General features: G+C 41.6%; 1 protein-coding gene across 1 annotated transcript; it reads right to left on the bottom strand.

Annotated features, from left to right (window-relative positions):
* ier5l (immediate early response 5-like) lies at nucleotides 1-2,203 on the bottom strand. Its single transcript, XM_077543157.1, has one exon. It carries the CDS (start codon nucleotides 2,075-2,077, stop codon nucleotides 1,226-1,228), a length of 852 nt encoding a protein of 283 aa, XP_077399283.1. The 5' UTR covers nucleotides 2,078-2,203; the 3' UTR covers nucleotides 1-1,225.
* Between the last annotated feature and the right edge of the window lie 16,751 nt (nucleotides 2,204-18,954).

Here is an 18,954-nt window from a genome sequence, read left to right as displayed (position 1 = left end):
AATGGCAGAATACTCTCTTTATTTTGGTACACATAGTGCTCATAAAGCTAATGCATGGATTTTCAGGTTATGGCTAAATAATGACTTTGCCTTTTTAAAACAAAAGGACTAACATTATTAATTTACAAAACAAAGAAAAACTCACAAAACCATGACAATTTGGAATCATGTATGACCTTGAATACTTAAAATAACGGGATTAATAAAGATGTATGTCAAACTCCCAGTGTAACTGTTTCCTATCAGGATTTGATTGTTGGCACTGTATCACATGTCTGTGTACCTCAGGAAGAGTTTAGTGTGTGATGTTCCACAAGATGATTAAACTACTCAGAATGTGCGAGGTCCATTGAAGAAGAAGAAAAAAAAAGAGCAAAAGAGGGAACAGCAGACATTCAGTCACTTTCATTGAACTTGCCATTTTTGACAATAGCTAGCAATAGTGTGCATTTGTTTTTAAGGCAACAGAAGTCAATCCACGTGCGGGTATCTCCCAATGTGAACGCCTGCACGCTATACTGTATATGACATGACTCCTATACTCATACATTTCTGCGTGTTTAAATATGTTTTTTCTGCAAAAATAAAGTCCTTTCCACTCTGACCTTGTAGGGGAAACTGGGCTCAATTACCGTGGATCAGAAAAGTGCAAGTGATGCCATTCAGTATACACCAATGATGAAAATGAGGTATAATTCTTCATCCCTTCATCGCTTGTATTGAATACACTGAGGGTACATATGAATGGTGGTTGTTAATACCTGCTAGCTGTAGTTCAGATGGACCCACATTTGGATCAGGCTGCCAGTTTTACCCAACCTCCTGTTAACTAACGTGTCACAATGCACATCATGTAGTGCATGAAGCACATCCTATGCAACCGAGTCATAACACTACATGGAACACTACTTGGCTGACGCAGTATGTGCCCATTAAGTTCTACAACATTCAGAGAACATTTACGGTATCATGCTGTTTTACCTGTTGAGGGTTTCACATAACTTTGCATCAGTGAACATTCAATAATGCCTGTCCTTTTAAAATGTCTCCATCTACAGAACATTTGTTGAACCACCCGGTATGTATTTTTGTCACCACAACTCATTTGGGAACATCACTCTACGCATATTTCAATGTTGCCAAATAAATAAACATATTCCCATCAGTGATGTGAGGGGAACATATTACAATTGAGCCCCATCTCCCCCTAAATAAAGTGTTCGATTCAAAACGCCACAATGGCTCGAGTCCACGCTCCCAGACTGGCCAGTGCCTGTTTGCTACAGATCTGCTCCAAGTCTGTCTGCCTGCTCAACAGCCCCGTAAACCCCGATCCGAAGATGGAAATCAGGTTGGAGATGTTGGAAGTGTCCGTGTAGTCCGGGTTACAGTACGTGTACTCTTCGCGTTTTGCCCGTTTACGCGAGAGTGGGAAATCCGACACCTCCTCAACGTCGCACAAGCAGCATCCAAAGTCAACCTTTCGTTTCTTGCCGGGGGACTGCGCGCCCTGGCCGGCTTGGAGCGCGTCACAGCAGCAGTCCTGGTGGAGGTAGCCGTTTTCCACCGTGGTCACTACATGCGTGTCCAAGTCCAGCACGGTGGTTTTGTTGCAGTACGTGTTGTTGTTCGCGAGAAACTGCTCGCAATGTGACACGTTGGAGACTTCCATGCAGCAGCTTCTGTAGTAGGAGGGCTCCGGTTCTTTGCAGGCGTCCACCGGAGACGCGCAGCCGGAAAGGGCGCTCGCTGGGCGGCCGTGGAGCGTCGCTTCTTCGCCGCAGCAAGCAGCCCGCGTCTGCTCCTCGTTCTCGGCGTCCTCCGCGTCCAGGTCCAACGGGTTCAGCTCCTGGATCTCGTTGCAGACCGCCATCACCTCCTCGTATTGCTGCATCCTGTAAATCTCTGCGTATTTCTCCTTGATGTAAAGCTGCCTGGCGTTTCTCAGCACATAGGAGACCAGTAGGTTTTTGTGTAGCTTGATGCCGCCTCTCTGAGTCCTGGAGTTGTGGATCTTCATGAGGGAAATGGAGATCAAGCTCTGCGCGTCAACAGCGCATTCCATGGTGTTGATCATAATTATGCTCCTTCAGTGAACTCCGACTTCCAACTATCTCGGGAAGGTTCTCTTCGACTGAGGAGAAAGGTTCAAGTCAGCTCTGTGAAGAAACATTGGACACGAGGATCCTCCTCCGAGCGCAAGCTAGCAATCATTTGCAGATGCTGTGAAACCACAATATATATATAACCAGGCACATGTTCCGCCCCCACGCAGTGTAAGCCAATCAGGGCTCTAGAGTTTGTTGATTGACTTGACTCAATGCTGGAACTATGTCGTTCACGACCAATCAGCTTCTGGCGGTTCCTCTGTACCATTCAAATTCCACACAGGCAGTCTAACAGGAATGTCCTCATTTCAGCGGCCCCATAACTGAAACTTCCAAGAAGCACTCGCTTCCTTGTCGTTGGATATGTATGAACCGGCTGTTCCGGGTAGACATGTCGCAATGAATCCAACCACGACGCAAAGTCGTATATACATACATACATATACATATATATATATATATATATATATATATATATATATATATATATATATATATATATATATATATATATATATATATATATATATATATATATATATATATATATATATATATACTGTGAAACTGTGATCAAAATCTGGAAACATTTACATTCAGACACAGGAGAAACCTTAGTGGCTTCAGTTGTCATACCCAGATTAGGCCTACTTGTGTGTGGAAAATATAAATAAATACATAAATAAATAAATATTAGTTATAACGTTAACTAGTTCAGTGAATGTATTTTCATTTATTTCTTGTGGTGGCCTGTAATAACCTCTGCTCATGTGTGCAGCCAAAAATACAGGAGTCACTGGCACATAGACGAATGTATAGGTAGTTTTAGTAGAAATCTATTAGTTGTTTACTAGTTTACTAGAGAGGTATAGTTTGCTTTAGAAATCTAAAGTCATTTATGCACTTTGCAAAGCCAAATTCAAATAGCATATCAGTTGCACGTCTTTCAGAGCCAAATTCACTCTTCAAATGACTTCCACAGGGCCTCTAATTTCTATAAAAATAATATAAGGAAAATGCCTGTAAAGCTGAGTCACTTTTGATAGTTTTTTTCAACAGTTTTATTTTCCAGAAGAATTGTATTCAATGATCAAAGAAAGCTATTAGGACAGTCTTTGAATTGAAATATAGGTTATTTGATGATGATTTTATATTAATTCCAAGATATTACTCAAGTAACTAACTATTTGCTACAACCTTCGATGAAAAGAGTAGACGTAGAAAATGATGGTTAATTGTGATTAATTATGGAAAATTGTGTGATTTATTCATTAAAGAAAATGTTCATGATTTGATTTATCAAGTAGCCGCAATAGTAGCTTAGTGGAACATATTTTTTCTCTCTCTACAGCAAAATAAGATATTTGTAACATCCCTTAGTGAGTAATGCAGGTCTAAAGCAGTTGGAAATTTTTGTTGTTCAACTTTAGATGTCATTAAGTTGCCTCCTGCGACAAGTCCAGGGTGTATTGCGCCTCTCACCCAAGGACAGTGAGGTTAGGTTGAGGCTCACCTACGACGGGGGATTGTGCCTGATCATTTTGCTGATGAGATATGGTGAAAGTGTCATTGTGTGAGTAAAGCAAGTGAGAGAATGAAAGGTCAATTCATTAAGAGTCAAGTCGTCACTGTAAATAAGCAATTTGTAGGATTTTTTGTGTGAGTTGGAGCTATCCAAGCTGACTTTAAGACCCTGGCCTGGTCTTCGGCAAATCATAGAGCGCTAGCATTGCAACACAAAACAATTGATACAGATATATTTATTTACTTATTTAGATTATCGAAGTGCCTTAGAGGACATTTTTCCATCAACATGCCTTATTTCCAAGAGCATGGATGTAGAGAGTAGACCAACACTAGCACATTAAAGCCACACTACATGGAATGTGATGCAGACACAAAGCATGAGAAAGCCCCATATGGCCACTAGGTGGTGGCTTGGGGGGAGGAGACATACTGCAGAGTTCCAGTCAAGAGTTGGCCTCTTTTGTGTTTGATGCTGAGAAATTAGAGTGAAAATGAATATTAGTGTAACAGTAGTTTACCATGACCTGCTTTGAAACACAGTATATATTATTTGCAGAGAATGAATAAATATGAATTAGGTTGGAAAAAGCAAGTAAGTCTTAGTAAGATTTTACAGCATCTGTGACAGTTGAGTAGCCTAAATAAAACACAAGCACTTTTGTAATAACTCTCAAAACAATTCTAATAGGTATATGTGAAGTGTTCTTTATTTTATTTTACAGTGCCACTCTGTCATCACTTCACAATACCCACACATGATATTCAAACACACATGCCAGACACACCTAACGCCATAAAAGCTCCCATATTTTGTTATTTTGCATCATTTGTATTTGTAATACAAAATGTTTGCCATATAGAATAAAAGTATATAGTCGTCCCTAAAGACAACACTAAAACATGAAATGGCTTTCCACCTTGACAAACTACTAAATGGCTTTTCAATATAAAACAGAAATGGGTGTGACTGATTAAAATATATTTGTCAATGTATACGTCAAAGCAACAACAAGAAAATTGTAGTGCGGAAGAAAAGAGAAACCACAGCACTGACTGGGCAATCCACTCAGTCGCGCAGAGCCTGAAAGCAGCATTGCAGTGGCCTCTACAGATCAATCATAGGTTGAAATGTTTGCCAAATGAGTGCAATAACCTGTGTTGAACCTGTAGAGGCCAGTACAGCTCTAGTTTTCTGCAGCGTGATTAGTATTTTGTGACTGTTCCTAAATTCTCCCCTTGAGGAGAAAGTGACTTCATACCCTGCAGAGCCCGCCCAAACATTTATTTTCATGCAGGATGAAGGGAGGGGAGTGCGGCTGCTCTGTGAGCAACTTTGACTGTGAGACACCTGATCGTAATGTTTTCACTGGATGATGAAGGTATGATGCAGAGTGGGACTTGTGTTTTTTTTTTCCAGAGGTTTGTTTTTGTTTTTTTGCAAAGATAATTCTGTAACCTCTGGGATGAGAGGGGTTTTCTTCACTTTCTTGAAGATCACCCCTCACGAGATGGAGGCTGGTGAAGATGAAGGAGCTGACGTACAACACGGAATGATCACTGAAGAATCTAACCATGATATTGCAGTACAATAAGTAACATGCTCATTGAATGAAGCAAGATAGTAAGAAAAACGTTAAAACACAGCACAGAGGATATCAGACACATTGAGAAGCAATTATTGTGTATTATAGCTAAAATGTGGAATATTTTACAGTAAAACAACATTTAACATTTGAAATCATTTCTTGTTACATTTGACTAGTAAATGAATAGAACTGTTTCTCTGTGGGTGCCATGGCAACTGATCATTGCCTATGTTTGCCGCCTAAAAGTGATGGACCGACCACCCTGTGTAACTTGTTAATGCTAATGCTGCATGGTCCTTATACAAACTTTGCATATGTAGTTGCCACATGTAAACGTGCTTTCTCTCCCATGACTAAGATGTCCAGGTTGTATAGCTCGCCTCTCGCCAGAAGTCAACCGCATGGGACCTCAGGACTCCAACGCACCTGTGACCATGAGGTAGAAAATGCATAGATTTGCATCATTGCTTGGGCAGTAGCATTAGTGCTGTGGTTCCTTGAACAAAATTCAGCTGCATGTTAAATTATTAAAGCTTGTTTATCTGAAAACTTGAAGCTGATCATATAGGCTACTTAAAAGTTGAGTTTATCTCATGCTGATGTTTTCGAACACCCAAAGTCCCCCCCCCCAAAAAAAATCTTTACACTATGTTCTATGAGGCCCCACTAGTCTAAATGGGATTCAGATTAATATTGCATTTGTGGAATATGACTCTGTGCTGTTGCCACTGCCAGGGGTTTAGCTATTAATGGCTGCACTGCCTTACAGGCTGTACACTGACTACTTTTCATTGTGTCAGTGTCATTTCTTCAGTGTTGTCCCATGAAAAGATTACAATTAAATATCTGCAGAAATGCGAGGCGTGTACTCACTTTTGTACTGTAATTTGTTAATATATTGTTAGACGTTTACACAAGACCATTTCTGCCTCAAAATAGACCAGAAACACTTATTTGAAACCCTTTTTATTAAACAGGACCACCAGTCTGGTCTGCTAATTCAGAGGTGCTGTCTCAGGAATGTTGCAGAGGATGTCTACCAAGAAAGCCTTGGAACTCCAGGCAGCGCTCATTCACCCAGAGGCCCAGCCAAGGAGTTTTCTTGATTTTTATTTTAACCAACTCAGCGACCTCAGGCCTAGAGAAAGGGCAACCCACCGCTGAGATCTCAGAAGGTTAGTGGGATTGAGAAGTTAGGCCCTCCACTCACACACTTTGTAAGAGACAGAAGGGGACTCGCAGCTTGAACTCGTGAGAGACTTAAGTCACTATTTTTTTAGACTTGCAATTCGACTTTGACTCAGCCATTAAAGACTCTTCTTTTGGGAGTCATGAACATTACGAGTCTCGATGGTGTGTCTTGCTCTTATTTTCCCTCCTTACTCCAAATGTCTGTGTTTGCCTCTCAGGTGCCCAGCATGGCAAACTCGGAGCAACAGGCTGCTGCAGCGCTGCCGTTTATAGTAACTTTTGCTTTTTAAGACTTTATCCAGCAAGTCGGACTCATGGTCAGGGACTTGACTTGGACTCAGGGTCAGGGACTTGAGACTTGACTTGGACTCGGGGTCAGGGACTTGAGACTTGACTTGGATTCGGCCTTAGTGATTTGTGTCCATATCTGCACTACGTCGCCTCAGTGTTGATGCTGCACTGCCAACCCTGTGCCTCTGGTCTAGATAGTGGGAGAGTCACCCAGAAGCTAACAGGAACTATAGAAATGAGTGGGATGGTTTCAGTACCACGTGTCCCTTGCATCAACTCTCCCAAATAAAGTTTTTGCGACAAAGGCAACACAGGTAGGTAGTCAGTGCTATGTATTGTATATTGTAAGGGCCTGCAGCAGCTTGTGACTACATTTTGTTAAAAAAATAAAATAAAATAAAAATTCTGAAATATTTACCTTTATATCAATGATATGGAATTATTATAAATACAGTCCAACGCAACAAACAAAAAGACTTACAATTTCTTCATTTAAAACATGCTTAGCTTTTGACTGCTAGCTTGATGCTAACACTGAAAATCAGCTATACTGCGGTGCAATAACAATTTACGCAACTGTCTGAAGACAACACATGTAGACAGACAATATAAAAGTATGTAATTGTATATATAAGTTAAGACATCTCAATTTATATGATCTCAGGATCCCATCTGTTCATCTTATACTGCCCCCAGGAGGTTGAAGTGGGCACACCAGAATGATCAGCACTTAGGAAGTTCAACTGATACAGTGGAAAATATTATGGAGCATTTTCTTTCTTTAAAATACACATTATAATCACTTTTGTTGTTTTTGGGGGATGGCTGGAACGGATTAATGGCATTTCTTTTCATTTGAATGGAAAAAGATGATTTGGTATGTGAATTTTGTGTCACAGATCGAACAAGTAAAACTCGTATGTGATGGCACCACTGTAATAGCTAAATAAGGCAACGGTTGCCTAGACAGCACCCCAATGAGCCATATGTTATTTATAACTGTAACATCCAACCAATGTAGTTATGTTAACAACCATCCACCAAGTTAAGTCTGTATTCTGACACTTTTACAAACATGTTGTTGCATGACCATGTTTTCCTTCTGGTTCTACATCCATGGTCTTTTTCTATTTTCAGTCTTCCTGTGTTGCATGTGCACTTCTCTGCTGACTGCTCTCCTCTCCCCCTCACCCATCTCTTCCATTTATGTTCTCCCCTCATCGTTTCAGCCTCACTGCTCAATTGTTCAGCACTCCCCCGCTCTTATTTTCAGCCCTCTGTCTCTTCCTAAGCATGTTTATCTCTCTTATGTGTCTCAGCATTGGGGGGCATTTGCAGGTGTCAGCAAAGCACAGGTTGATTTCTTCTTTCATCTCCCATCTTTCCGTCCAATATTAAGGCCCAATTGCCATTCTTGGATTGTTATTGCCGCAACTAACACGCCACTTTCTTATCACCCTTTCTTTATGTCTTATTGATTTCAGAGTTTCAATTATTCCATGAATCTTCATCCAATCACGGCACTTTAATCCTCCTTGCATTTCCACTTGCACTGTGGTTTGTATACAAAACAGATATACAATCCTGTGTTTACTGTGTGTGGCGGACATAGATCAGGTTGTAGAGACAGTCGTTCAGTAACCAGAAGGTCATCTGTTCGATCCCCGCTCTCCCCAAGTCATGTGTTGTTGTGTCCTTGGGCAAGGCACTTCACACACATTGCCTCCAGTGCTAGTCACACTGCTGTATGGAAGGTGCGAATGTTTGGTGGTGGTCGGCGGGGCTGTAGGCGCACACTGGCAGCCACGCTTCCGTCAGACTGCCCCAGGGCAGATGTGGCTACTTAAGTAGAATTGAATGAATTGGTTCAAAAAACGACAGAAGCTGAAGACAGATGAAATGTTTAACTTTATATTTGGAAATATTCATGCAGGCTATTTTCTCTACAAAATAAAGAATAATGTGAGGCTACATTCAAATCTTGCTAGCGACTTGAAAATGTTATTGCAAATAAATTTTTGAATGCCCAAACTACAACTTTGGAAGTTTAAGAACCCTTCGAGCCATTTCAAATATTTGGTTTCTTGAACCAACTCCATTCGGAAGAATTTCATTTGAACGGCACATCCAATTTCCTTTATTTTATCATGGAGAATCAAATGTTTACTCTACATGAAAAACTAAAATGGTCATTGGGGCCCATGCCAACTTGCAAACCTCTATTGCATTTAATGTTGGACTGTTTTTTTTTTTTTGTATAGCGCTTTTAACTACACCATAAGGTGCCCAAAGTACTTTCCAATGCCTCACATACTCCCATTCAGACACCAGTGGTCGGCTGCTGCCATGCAGGGAACTGCCAGGTCCACTGGGAGCAAATTGGGTTTCAGTGTCTTGCCCAAGGACACTTCAACCTGGTCACCAAGGGTGACAATTGAACCCACAACCTCACAGATGGGAGACGACCACTCTACCACTGAGCCATGCTGCCCCTGGTGTTAATTTAGTGTCTTTATATAAAGCAGTAAATTGTATTGTTTTTATGAGGTTCTATTTGTGTAGTTATGGTGTATGTAACCATCCATCCATCTTCTGCCGCTTATCTGAGGTCGGGTCGCGGGGGCAGCAGCTTTAGCAGGAAAGCCCACACTTCCCTCTCCCCAGCCATTTCAACCAGCTCCTCCAGTGGGATCCCTAGGCGTTCCCAGGCCAGCCAAGAGACATAATCTCTCCAGCGTGTCCTGGGTCGTGCCCGGGGCCACCCGCCCGCGGGACATGCACGGAACACCTCTCCAGGAAGGCGTCCAGGAGGCATCCAAACCAGATGCCTGAGCCACCTCAACTGGCTCCTCTCAATGCGGAGGAGCAGCGGCTCGACCCTGAGTTCCTCCCGGATGACCGAGCTTCTCACACTATCTCTAAGGGAGAGCCCGGAAACTCATTTTGGCCGCTTGTATCCGGGATCTTGTTCTTTCGGTTACGACCCACATCTTGTGACCATAGGTGAGGGTAGGAACGTAGATCGACCGGCAAATCGAGAGCGTCGCTTTTCGACTCAGCTCCTTCTTCACCACAACGGACCGATAAAGAGTCCGCATCACTGCAGACGCTGCACCGATCCGCCTGTCGATCTACCGCTCCATCCTGCCGTCACTCGTGAACAAGACCCCAAGATACTTGAACTCCTCCACTTGGGGCTCATCCCGACCCGGACAGGGCACGCCATCCTTTTTCGACTGAGGACCATGATCTCGGATTTGGAGGTGCTGATCTTCATCCCAACCGCTTTACACTCAGCTGCGAACCACTCCAGTGAGAGTTGGAGATCACAGCTTGATGAAGTCAACAACACCACATCATCTACAAAAAGCAGAGATGCAATGTTGAGGCCACCAAACCGGACCCCCTCATTGCCTCGGCTGCGCCTAGAAATTCTGTCCATAAAAATTATGAACACAATCGTTGATAAAGGGCAGCCCTGAAGGAGTCTTACCCTCACTGGAAACAAATCCGACTTACTGCTGGCAATGTGGACCAAACTCTGAAACCGGTCGTATTTTTATAGCCAGGTGCATGCATGTTCGGTATTAAAACTCATTCATTTTTGCGCCGAGGTAAATCTAATTTACAGACTGCAGATCACGCTGCACCTCACTGAGCATTCCAGTGTACCAGGAGGATTCTTTATTACACAACCTCTGCATATCTGACAATTTGGTGACGGAAAGTAGTCTAAAATTGAGTGGAAAGCAAGTTGTGACACAAGTGGTATAACGCGATTTTGGTGGGTTTGATCAATACGCAGGAGTCTGAGCTCCGCAGGCGTGTGGCGAATATCATTGTATATCATTCATAAATATGACAAGAGTGTGTGACAATCTCTCTGAATCATTATAGAAATCAATTCATTGAATGCAAATATTATCTATCATCTTGAAATTATTTTGTAAAGTACTCTTCAGCGTGTCCTGGGCCTCCTCCAAATGGGATATCCCTGGAACACCTCACCAGGGAGGTGGCCAAGTGGCCAGATGCTCAATACGACTTATCAGATAAGTTCCAGGACTGGTATTTCAAAAGATACTGTTGTTTGACATCCAAACTACCCGGTACATGTTTCCCCCTTTAAAGTAATCCACACAGGACTATAACACACTGTGCAATCCTTCTCTGCCATGCATCATATGCTGCTGGATAGATTCTTCCAAGAAACTATAAATCTGTGTGGTCAGGATCATCCTGATGTTGTCCAGTCTAAAAAAAAAAAAGTATTAATATTAATCAAAAATGTTCCCATAAGAAAGAATGGAAATTGAATACATTAAATCTGTTGAAGTAATCAGTAATCATTCTTGAAGAGGGAAGATGGCTGTTTGGAAGGTGACTTGCCTCACAACTAAATTAACCTCAATTTTTTGAATGTTTAATTTCATGCAGCCGTCCAAAGAAATGTAATATGGGTAATGAAAAGTGATAGAAACAGTGAAATGTACTCAGACAAATTATATTGAACAGCATGGACAGACACATCTGCAAATTTCTTCACAAGCACTAGTACTCTATATACAACAGATCTAAAAAGTCTACACACCCCCGTTCAAGGTTTTTGTGTTATAAAGTAATGTGACCAGGATAAATCTCAAGTTTCAACATTTTGACCTGTAACCTGTACAACTCAACGGATTTCTTTATAATTATTTTTAATCTATTTTGCCATGTGTTTGTGATATTTTGTCATGGAATGTTTGGTGCAAATTACTCATCACCAAAAGAACACCATGATGATGAAGCATGATGGTAGCTGTTTTTGTTCAGCTGGAACTGGGGCCTCTTGGGCCTCAGGCAAGGTGGAAGGAATTGTGAACAGTTTGAAATTGAAGTCAGTGTTTAAAAAAAACTAAAGAAAGAAAAAATAAAAGTGGGGGTGCATCAGATAATGCCTACTAGAACAACTGAAAATTATTTGGGGGTAAATAGAGCCACTTTTAATTTTGGCAGGTGTGTGTTGACTGACTCACATGAGCCACATACTAGTAAGTCGGTGTGCACACTTGTGCAACCGCATTATCTCAGTTATTGGTCACACAAAAAAAATGTCATAATAATTGGGTTGAACTGGTTATAGTTCACAATTGCATTAATTATTTATTTTTGTATTTTTTATATTGCAAAAACCTAGCATATGAATATGTGTGCAGACTTTTTATATACATTTTATAGTCTATTTCCACGTGAGAAAAAATATCTAATACTGAAAAACTGTTGTCTAGTGAGATATCTGAGATCACAGTTAAAGAGATGCATGGCATGTTTTTTCAATTTTGGTCAAATTATGAAATTGTTGACCAGTGAGCGTTTGTTTATCTCATGTGTCCTGCAAGTCATAAAGTCCCAATGTTTTAAGAGTAAGTGTAACAAAAACCTTATGAAGTTTATTGTAAATAACATCAGAATCAGCTTTATTGGCCAAGTTGGTTCCTTTATAGAGGGTCACAGCATGAACCTGGGAAAAAAAACAACATATAATGCAAAACGCCATTGACCGGCTAACAGGTAATCAAAAACCTTCAAACAACAGCTACTTTAGCACACGAACCAGTGCACAAACAAACAGAGCACACAACAATAAACACAGGTATGCATTCTCTCTCCTCTGTGAGAAGAATGCACATTAGGGACTGTTTCTGACTCTTCTTTTTGCTTTTAATTACACTGAATCTCTTCCAGGTTACCTCAGTGCTGCCCAGCATGTTGCGGCACAACATGGTAAGACACTGAAAGCAAAAAAATAAATGTGAAATTCAGACTTGCCTGTACAGTATACTGTAAAAACTCATAAAAGAAATATGTGAAATAGTTGGGGCAGTGCACATTACTCACAAAAAGCTGTTAAAAATGTTTTTTTTTTTTTTTTTTAACAGCACTTGTAGTAGGCTACTTATAAACCCAATTCCAATGAAGTTGGGACGTTGTGTTAAACATAAATAAAAAACTGAATACAATGATTTGCAAATCATGTTCAACCTATGTTTAATTGAATACACTACAAAGACAAGATATTTAATGTTCAATCTGAAACTATTGTTTTTACCAAATAATCATTACCTTAGAATTTTTGGGCTGCAACATGTTCCAAAAAAGCTAGGACATGACAGGTAGCAAAAAAGACTCATGCTCATCAAACACCTGTTTGAAACATTTCACAGGTGAACAGGCTAATTGGGAACAGGTTCGTGCCATAATTGCATATAAAAGGAGCTTTGCTGAGGATGCTTATTAATTCACAAGCATGGATGGATGGAGAAAATGGAAGATGGGGCAAGGTTAAACTCTTTGTGAACAAGTACGTAAGAAAATAGTCAGTCGAAGGCAAGGAATTTAGAGATTTAATCATCTACAGTCCATAATATCATCAAAAGTTTCTGAGAATCTGGAGAAATCACTGCCTGTAAGCGGCAAGGCCGAAAACCAACATTAAATGCCCGTGACCTTCGATCCGTCAGGCGGCACTGCATCAAAAACCAACATAAATGAGTAAAGGATATCACCACGGGGGCTCAGGAACGCTTCGGAAAACCAATGTCAGTAAATACAGTTCGACATTACATCCCTAAGTGCAACTTAAAACTCTACTATGCAAAACAAAATACATTTCAACACCCAGAAACGCCGTCCGACTTCATCTTAGATGGACTGATGCAAAGTGGAAAAGTGTTCTGTGGTCTGACGAGTCCACATCTCACATCGTTTTTGGAAATCGCGGATGTTATGTCCTCTAAATCAAGAGGAAAAGAACCAGCTGGACTGTTATGGACGCAAAGTTCAAAAGATGTGTGATGGTTTGGCGCTGTGTTAGTGCGAATGACATGAATAAATTGCACATCTGTGAAGGCGCCATTAATTATGAATGATACATACAGGTTTTGCAAAAACATATGCTGCCATCAAAGCAACGCCTTTTTCATGGATACCCCTCTGATTATTTAAGCAGGACAATGCCAAAACACATTCTACACATATTACAAAGTGTGGCTTTGTAGTAAAAGGGTGGAAGTACTAGACTGGCATGCCTGCAGTCCAGACCTGTCTCCCATTGAAAATGTGTGCACTGTGCATTATGAAGCGTAACATAAAACAACTTTTGAACAGCTGAAGCTGTATATCAAGCAAGAACGTAGTGTCCTCAGTTCCCAAACATTTATTGAATGTTACTTTTTAAAAAAAAAAGGTGATGTAACACAGTGGTAAACATGATCCTGTCCCAGAACTTGTTTTTTTGTTGTTGTGCTAAAACAATCAAGTTGATCAGTTTGAACATTACAGTAAATACAGTATCTTGTCTTTGTAGAGGGTTGTGTCAGGTAGGGCGTCTGACGTAAAACAGGTAGAGCTGGTTGGCATGATGCAGAGGAGGAAGGTGGACATACTGTGTGTTCAGGAGACCAGGTGGAAAGGGAGCGAGGTTCAAGTTATACTATCATGGTGTAGATAGGAAGGGAAATGGAGTAGGAGTTATTGTGAAATGAGTTTGTTAGGAACGTCCTGGAGGTAAAAAGAGTGTCAGATAGATTGATGAGCCTGAAGCTAGGAATCGAAGGTGTGATGATCAATGTTGTTAGTGGGTATGCGCCACAGGTAGGATATGAGCTGGAGGAGAAGGAGAACTTTTGGTTGGACCTTGATGAAATGATGCACAGCATCCCTATAAGTGAGAGAGTTGTCATTGGTGCAGACTTCAATGGACATGTTGGTGCAGGAAACAAAGGTGATGAGGAGGTGTTGGGCAAGTTTGGTATCCAGGAGAGGAACGCAGAAGGACAGATGGTGGTTGACTTTGCAAAAAGAATGGAAATGGCAGTCGTGAATACTTTCTTCCAGAAAATGCAGGAACATAGGGTGACCTACAAAAGTGGAGGTAGGAGTACATAGGTAGACACCATCTTGCGTAGATGGTGTAATCTAAAGGAGATCAGTGACTGCAAAGTAGTGTTGGAGTGTAGCCAGACAGGATAGGATGGTAGGGTGTAGGATGACTGGTGGTGAGGAAGACAAAGACGGCAAAGGCAGAGCAGAGGACGAAATGGTGGAAGCTGAAAAAGGAAGAGTGTTGTATGACTTTCAGGAAGGAGTTGAGACAGGCTCTGGATGGTTAGGAGGTGCTTCCAGATGACTGGACAACTACAGCAAATGTGATCAGGGAGACAGGTAGGATAGTCCCTGGTGTGTCATCTGGAAGGAAAGGACATAAGGAGACTTGGTGGTGGAATGAGGAGGTACAGAAGTGGATACAGAGAAAGAGGCTAGCTAAGAAGAAGTGGGGCACTGAGAGAACTGAAGAAAGTAGACAGGAGTACAGGAAAATGCAGCATAAGGTGAAAGTTGAAGTGGCAAAGGCCAAACAAGGGGCTTACGATGGCTTGTATGCTAGAATGGATAGTAAGGAGGGAGAGACTGATCTATACAGGTTAGCAAGCCAAAGAGACAGATGGGAAGGACGTGCAAGAGGTTAGGATAATAAAGGATAGGGATGGAAGTGTGTTGACAGATGCCATTAGTGTGATGCGAAGATGGGAAGAGTACTTTGAAGAGTTGATGAATGAGGAAAATGAGAGAAAACGAAGAGTAGAAAAGGTGACTGCTGTGGACCAGGAAGTAGCAAAGATTAGTAAGGATGAAGTGAGAAGGGCATTGAAGAGGGATGAAGAGTGGAAAGGCACTCAGTCCTGATGATATACCTGTGGAGGTATGGAAGTGTCTAGGAGAGGTAGCAGTAGAATTTCTGACTGGGTTGTTTAATAGGATCTTAGATAGTGAGAAGATGCCTGAGGAATGGCGGAGAAATGTGCTGGTGCCCATTTTTAAGAACAAGGGAGACGTGCAAGTTGTGGCAACTACAGAGGAATAAAGCTGATGAGCCACACAATGAAGCCATGGGAAAGAGTAGCTGAAGCTAGACTGGTGGCAGAGGTGAACATTTGTGAGTAGCAGTATGGTTTCATGCCAAAAAAAGAGTACCACAGATCCAGTATTTGCTTTGAGGATGTTGATAGAGAAGAACAGAGAAGGTCAGAAGAGCTGCATTGTGTCTTTGTAGATCTGGAGAAAGCTTATGACAGAATGCCCAGAGAGGGACTGTGGTTTTGTATGAGGAAGTCTGGAGTAGAAGAGAAGTATGTTCAAGTGGTGCAGGACATGTATAAGGACTGTAAGACAGTGGTAAGGTGTGCTGTAGGTGTGACGGAGGAGTTCAAGTGGAGGTGGGACTACTTCAGGGATCAGCTCTGAGCCCCTTGTTTGCTATGGTAATGGACAGGATGTCAGATGAGGTTAGACCGGAATCTCCATGGACTATGATGTTTGCAGATTACATTGTGGTCTGTAGTGAGAGCAGGGAACAGGTGGAGGAGAGGAGTAGAGGTTTGCCCTGGAAAGGAGGGGAAGGTTAGCGGTAGCAAGACGGAGTATCTGTGGAAGACTCATGTGGAAGAGTGAGGTTACAGGGAAAAGAGACCAAGAAGGTGGAGGAGTTTAAGTATGTAGGGTCAACGGTCCAGAGCAATGGAGAGTGTGGAAAAGAAGTGAAGAAGCGTGCAGGCAGGCTGGAACGAGTGGAGAAAAGTGGTCAGATGTGATGTGTGATAGAAGAGTTTCAGCTAAAATGAAAGGCTTATAAAACTGTGGTGAGACCAGCGGTGTTGTTTGGTCTAGAGACAGTGCCACTGAGTAAAGGACAGGAGGCAGAGCTGGAGGTGGCAGAGATGAAGATGCTGAGGTTCTTTTTGGGAGTGACCAGGATGGAAAGAATCAGAAATGAGTACATCAGAGGAACGGCACATGTTAGATGCTTTGGAGATAAAGTGAGAGAGGCCAGACTGAGATGGTTTGGACATGTCCAGAGGAGATACAGTGAGTATATTGGCAGAAGGATGCTGAATTTCCAAATGCCAAGCAGGAGGTCTAGAGGAAGACTAAAGAAGAGGTTTATGGATGTAGTTAAAGAGGACATGAAGGAAGTTGGTGTGAGAGCAGAGGATGCAGAGGACAGGGTAAGATGGAGGCAATTGATTCGCTGTGGCAACCCCTGAAGGGAAAAGCCGAAAGGAAAAGAAGATCTTGTCTTTGTAGTGTATTCAATTAAATATAGGTTGAACATGATTTTCAAATCATTGTATTATTTTGTTATTTACATTTAACACACCTGGAATTGGGTTTGTACTTTAAAACATAAATGTATGCGTAAGAGAAGATTTGGTAAAGGCAAAGACAAAGCAAACTTGGTTACTTTGCTAGCAGCAAACATAGTCGTTTTGCAGCAGCCCACATTCCCTCCCTCCCTTCCTGTACTTTTGCTGGCTCTGCTTTCATTCCACACTCCTCCCCCCATTGCTCCATCCCTCCATCTTCCCTCTGGAGAATAGGGGTCATTGCACAAATGATTACTCAGACCCCGGTCGCCATGGCAATGCTGCTGAGTAACAGACGACAGGCATGCATTGAGCACAGCAAAGATGCCGATTAGTAAGCCAGCGATGGAGAGAGCAAACGCTGCCTTTGTGTATCCCAGTTTTGCCTCCATTTTTTTCTGGCTGGGTTTTTCTGTGCGTCTCCAGATAACTCGGGTAGAAGGAACGAGGGAGGGGAGCGATGCAACAGAAAGAAACCAAGCAAACATTCTGCTCACAGCCCTCCAGCTTTGTCTCCGATTCTGGCTCGCCTTCTGTGTCTGAATAAGAACTGCTGTTGGTGGCTTTCAACAACTGTTCAAAAACGGTTTTAACGGTTCTGTTTGCATTCCATCCCCTCAATCACAGGAACTTAGCTTACATTTGTAGTTAGTATTTTCACAAAGATTGAGAACTGAAAACTAATTATTTCAGTAAATAGCATAGCTAGCTGTTGCAGGAGGTTTCCATAGGTCTTTGCTGTTCTTCTGATCAATCTAGGCCACTATTTCTTTCTATTAATAAGACAACAGTAACAGTCAAACATTAGGGGCTGCTGCAGCTCTGGTTTTACTCAAGCAAAAGTGAAACTTAAGGCTTAATAAGAAAAAACATTTATTCATCATTGCCAATCAATCTGAATTATAATGTGGCATTCATCGAGTAGTAGTAGTGTAGCAGAGTCAATTACATTGAAATCAGTATACAAATAATACACCAATAAAAGATATACTTTTGTAAAAAGTGTCCCCCACTCCCCCCGTATTTTATTTTATTTTTAAATGGATCATTCCGGCTCCACAAAAAAAATGTTGTTTTTTCTTTACAATCTCTTAAAAAAATAAATGTGACACTTTATCTACCCTTTACTTGAAATCAGACACAATAAATAACCCTACACATTTTTGTAGCCCTCTCCAATAAAACATGTCTAAGAACAATGGTCTGCTTTCCGTCATCCATTTTGACATGAAAAATAATAAGAAAATAAAAATGTAAACACAATCACATATATATAATAGATACAAGACAATAACAAAACGTTTCAACTTCTGTACCAATAAACTAAGATATTATCCCATAATGTACACTTCAAATAAAGTATGTTGATTAGCTGGCTTTTTAGAGGCCAAACAATCAAAGACCATAGGTTCTATTTTTGTAGACTGACACACATGTGTTCACGTAGGTCGCATACGACGTAACTCGAGGACTCTCTGTAGAGTCAAATTTACTGGAGCTACAGAATGTACTGTGAGGGAATAAAGCAGCCGCAAGAGAATTCCACATCAATTAATCCATAGTTTGGAAGTGGAGGAAGTAGGAAAACAAACTTTGCCAAGTTACAAAAATGAAACAATTTCCACGGGAACAAGGCGGGGTGGCCAGAGTTGGAAGACCCCAGGACGTGTGTGATGGATGTCATCGTATTTCATTCACAAATTTGACAACAGCCTGCGACAATCCCTCTGAATCACTGTAGAAATCAATTCATTGAACAGATTATTATCATCATCCTAATTATATTTTTAATAGAGCACCCCCTCACTGTGCAATAATGAGTGCTGGGGGTCGTGAGGAATGCGTGGGTGATGGGGGGTCCCACAGACGTCTGTGGGTGCAAGGTTGTTTCACATTCACATCACATCATCCGCAAGAAAAGATCTAGAAGTTTATCTGCTGATGTCATGCACGGACCAGAGCAAATCTATTTCAGTTTCCGCAATGTCAAACCCGGCGTACTCGGGTTGACTGAGCTCCGAGCCCTCCTCCCTCTGCAAATGAGGGACGATTGGTCGGGAAAACATT

The sequence above is a fragment of the Vanacampus margaritifer genome, chromosome 14, assembly GCF_051991255.1.
Source record: "Vanacampus margaritifer isolate UIUO_Vmar chromosome 14, RoL_Vmar_1.0, whole genome shotgun sequence".
NCBI classification, from domain to species: Eukaryota; Metazoa; Chordata; class Actinopteri; order Syngnathiformes; family Syngnathidae; genus Vanacampus; species Vanacampus margaritifer.
Note: the sequence above shows the minus strand (reverse complement) of the source record. Positions and strands in the feature narration are given on the sequence as shown.

Coding starts and splice junctions, on each gene's coding strand:
- ier5l (XM_077543157.1), bottom strand. CDS start 2,077: ATGATCAACACCATGGAATGCGCTGTTGACGCGCAGAGCTTGATCTCC.